The sequence below is a fragment of the Ptiloglossa arizonensis genome, chromosome 5 (genome assembly GCF_051014685.1).
Source record: "Ptiloglossa arizonensis isolate GNS036 chromosome 5, iyPtiAriz1_principal, whole genome shotgun sequence".
NCBI lineage: Eukaryota > Metazoa > Arthropoda > Insecta > Hymenoptera > Colletidae > Ptiloglossa > Ptiloglossa arizonensis.
This window is the reverse complement of record NC_135052.1, coordinates 17,750,405-17,754,798: the sequence shown is the minus strand read 5'-3', so window position 1 is coordinate 17,754,798 and position 4,394 is coordinate 17,750,405. Positions and strand designations below refer to the sequence as shown.

Sequence of the window (4,394 nt, the reverse complement as noted above, 5' to 3'; positions counted from 1 at the left end):
GTCGGTGGTCAATCGAGGTCACCTGTATAAAAGGGTGGTCGACGGAAGTCCGAGCAAAGGAGCTAATCCGGCCGAAGATCCTCCAGCTCGTTGACCAGAAGAACCCTCGTCGTTCTCCCGTCGGTCCGCGAGGGGGCGGACGAGATCGTCGCGAGGAGACGGGGGTGGGTGGGGATGGGACCGAGGAGAGCGTAACCAATTATCGCGCGATATCGCGCCCGCTGGTGGCGTGCGCGGCAGTACACGAACAGAGAGCTAGTCAATAACGGGCAGCCTATACGCTATTTGTACTTCATCGTATCGAGGTAATCGATAATAATAATTGCAGCTCGCGGTCTCCGAGGTAGCAGCAGCATCAGCAGCAGCAGCAGCAGCAGCAGCGGCGGCAGCGACAGCAGCAGCCCTCCTCGGTCCGGTACACGGTACAGAGGGGTTGATGTTTCTGGTCGGTGTGCTGGTGTCACTTAGTGGGGAGAAAGGGTAGAAAAGGTACGCCGTAGACCGAAGCAACCTCGACGAATAGCGTGAAGAGGGTCGGTTCGTGGGCGCGGCGTACGACGCTCTGCGTCGGTTCCGCCCTCGAAATCCTGGCGAACAGAGACAGGCATCGGGGGAAAGAGAGAGAGAGGAATAATGGATCCCTCCGGCAGGTCGTGGACCGGTCCTACGGGCAGTCCACGCTCAGTCGACACCGGCACTCCATTCGAGCACGTTCGACCGTTTTGCCGCGCTCACTTGCGCCCAGGCGACCTCTCGTTCCGACACTTGTGGATTTTCTTTCTTCTTCTTCTTCTTTTTTTTGTTTCCTTCCACGTTTCTTTCCATTCGATCCACGACACGCATCTCTCGCGTACCACTCGACGTGTACACGCTCCGCAGTCGTTGCTCGGTGGATGAACGCGAGGACAGGGAACGGATCTGAGCGCGACGGTGGCAGTCCGCTCGTAAGTGCGCGAAGTTTCGCACCCCGCGTTGGGGTGACAGTTGCGAGTCACCGGAAGAACACACGGGCCTCTAGTGTCCCGTAACCGTGTACCACGCGTTCGTAACAACGAGGTGATACACCATGATGAGCTCGCACCAACAACACCCCGGCTACGGGTTCCTCTCGGGCATGGATTTGCACTCCGTGCACCACGTGACCCAGGACATGACCGTGGCCGGACAACAATCGGCCGCTTCCCAGGAACAGCACATCAAGAGGCCGATGAACGCGTTCATGGTGTGGTCGAGGATCCAACGGAAGAAGATCGCTCTGGACAACCCGAAGATGCACAACTCGGAGATATCCAAGCGGCTAGGCGCCGAATGGAAGCTGCTCTCCGATTCGGAGAAACGACCGTTCATCGACGAGGCGAAACGTTTGCGAGCGATGCACATGAAGGAGCACCCGGACTACAAGTATCGTCCACGGAGGAAGCCAAAGGTCCCGGTGTCCGCGGTTCCTGGAAAAGGAGGTTCGATGAGCCCCGGTGGTTTCCCGAGTTTCCCCTTGCCGCCGTATTTCGCCGCCCCGGCCGCCCCCGTGTCTCATCACCATCATCATCCCCATCCGTTGGACTATCCACCGTTACCGCCGTATTTCGGTTCGGCGTTCGACGCGGTTCATCTGAGCAAACTGGTGGCCAGCAGCAGCGGCACGGGATCATCGACGACGAGCGCCGCGGCGGCAGCGGCAGCCGCTGCGGCGGCGGACGCGGCCAACAACAACGCCGCCTCCGCGGCGGCGGTGGTGAGCAGCTTCTACTCCGGATTTTACTCGACGCCGACGACAGCAGGTAAGCCGTACCCGAACACGGCCTCGCATCTGGGCCCGTTGTTCCCCACCGGGCATCACACCGTGGCTGCCACAGCGCCACATCCGCCCCTCATGTTCCCGTCCTCAACGGCGACCGGGTCCGGGAGCATCGTGACGACGACTAGCAGTCCCGGAAGCAGTCCCGGCACCACACCGATACCGTCGTCCCATCAGCAGGTGACCAATCCGACGACATCCACCACCCTGGACCTGGAACAGCTACGCAGACCGGTCTCCGTGATATTCTAGATCCGTAGATTAACGACAACGGCCGCGATCTAGCCTCGGGAAACGTTTCACGATTCGTGACACGAAAGGGTCTCGCTACACCCTCTTCCGGTGAGTCTAGAGAGAAAGAGAGAGAGAAAGAGAGATAGATAGAGATAAAGGTTTTGGTCACCGATAGGAACAATTTTTGCGCGAACTCGCGACACGCGCCCCGGACGAAGACGACGCCACTGCGCAGGTTTAGTTTTTAATCGTATGTGATCTATACATGTACGTGTCATCTCGCGTGCGCGCGTTCGTTCGCTTGCTCGCTCGCTCGCTCGTTCGCTCGCGCGCGGGAACGCGTCGACGTTGTATTTATACGCCGCGGTGCTCGAGGACCGACCGAGATCGCCGATTCGACGCAGACGAGGGACGTCCAGAGGGGCTGAGGCGGGGAGGGGGCACGTCCGTGAGAATCGTTTCTCCGTCCGGCGGGCCAGCAGAGAATTCGAAGGACAGGGGAGATGCGGAGGTGTGGTGGTGGAGGATGAACCGATCGCGGATCGACGTTCGGGGAAGGCTCGCCGGCAACGACGCGGATAATTGAATTAGCATATTAATGCCCTGGAACAAAAGAGCCGTTTAGGCCCCGGGATTCGTTTTGCTTTATCGAACCCGGGGGCCGTTCATTGTGTCGCCGCGGTACCCCGTCAATGGAGCGCCGTCCCCTCCCTTCCCGGGAGGTGTGGACCTCATTGTTTTCGAATAATGTTTTCTAATTGCGGATGTGCCTTTATCCGTCGCCCGAGCGCCGTCGCGGAGTTGGGGGATACGAAAAAAAAAAGAAGAAAAAAATTGAAAAAAAAAAAAAAAAAAACTTTTCGAACGCCCGTGGCGCCGAGCTCCGAGTTCGCGGACAAGTTCTTCTTTTTCTCTCTCTCTCTCTCTCTCTCTCTCTCTCTCTCTCTCTCTCTCTCTCTCTTTCTCTCTCTCTCTATCTGGGATCCCTCCCCTCCCTTCTCGTCGAGGGCCCGAGGTGCGATTTTTTCTCCGCTCGGTGTTACGCTTCTATCCTCCGAGCGGGAGAAACGTTGGACGATCGTACGACGGTGAAAATAATCGTACAACGGTGGAAAGAATCGTACAACGTGAAGAGAATCGCGCGCCGGTTACCGGGCCCGATGCGTTCACGATCTATTATTATTCTCGTTTTCGATTTCGTGAAACCGGCGTGGTCTCGGCGAGAGAGCTTTACGCGCCATTGCCTCCCCGGCTCTCGAGCGTCGTTACCGTTCGTTTTAATATATCGTTTGTACGGATGTAAATAGTTCGTAATATACAATCCGCGTAGGTTAAGTACCGCACGCGAACGAGTCCTAGCGGCCGTTCGCTCGGCTAGCGAATAGTTTTCGTGGGACGGTACGTCCGGTCTCTGTCAGATCTCGTTCCAGATCGCGCCCACGCGACAAACATCGAGGTTCCGAGTTTTCGGTAACGATTCGCGAACCGTTTATGGGACTCACGTGCACCCTGCGAGGTACCTCGAATTTACGCGAAAAGAAAAGAAAAAGGAAAAGAAACAAAGAAAAAAAAAAAAGAATTACTTTCGACGTTCTTGCGATCGAGAGTATCGGAAAAGTAACATTTCAATCGAAAAGTAATATTTTCCCCGGCGCGAAGAGCGATATCGCTCGTTTCAGATCCAATGGACGTTGATTCGTTTAAAACGTACGTCGAGTCGTATCGATACCGCGGAATTGCGTCCTCTTTCAATATGGCGTCGCACGACAGGTGCGCAGTACGAAGTATCTGTCGTAGACTCTATCGGACCTTGTAAATCTTTCGATTGATTACACGTTGGTTAAAGTATCGTCCAAACGATTCGTAGCGAAGTACGCGAATATTGCTCTAGGTGCCTGAAAATATTATAGGAAAAAGTTTCTTTTTTTTCTTTTTTTTTTCGAAACGATACACCCCGCTCGGGCTTCTCTCGAGGTGTAAGAGGATCTCGGGGCGGATCAGAGACGGGCAGAATTACGATTCCAAGAATAAAAAATCCGTTGATTGTTCGTTCATTTAATCCAACACGGTTACTCGAATTAGTTTCCATTGTGTGTCGTTTAACTCCAAACACGATACATTCTCTAATTGGTAGAATTCGGATGGTAAATTTCACCGATTCGTGTATCGTTGTTTGTAATTCGTTAGATGGATTGTGCCCGGCTCTGTCGCGTGACGCGATCGAGAGATCTACGGAGAGCTCCGTCCTCAGCGAACGAACGTTTCGTCCAGGACGCGGATCTAGAGATATCGCACTGATACACCGGCGAGATGCTTCGTATGTGATATAATCCGTCTTTGATCCGTGGATTGTCGGGACTCGTGC

General features: G+C 55.0%; 1 protein-coding gene across 1 annotated transcript; it reads left to right on the top strand.

The window, feature by feature from the left end:
- The first annotated feature begins 1,066 nt into the window (after positions 1–1,066).
- LOC143146829 (uncharacterized) lies at positions 1,067–3,502 on the top strand. The gene has a single exon (XM_076311510.1). It carries the CDS (start codon positions 1,067–1,069, stop codon positions 2,045–2,047), a length of 981 nt encoding a protein of 326 aa, XP_076167625.1. The 3' UTR covers positions 2,048–3,502.
- Positions 3,503–4,394: the final 892 nt, after the last annotated feature.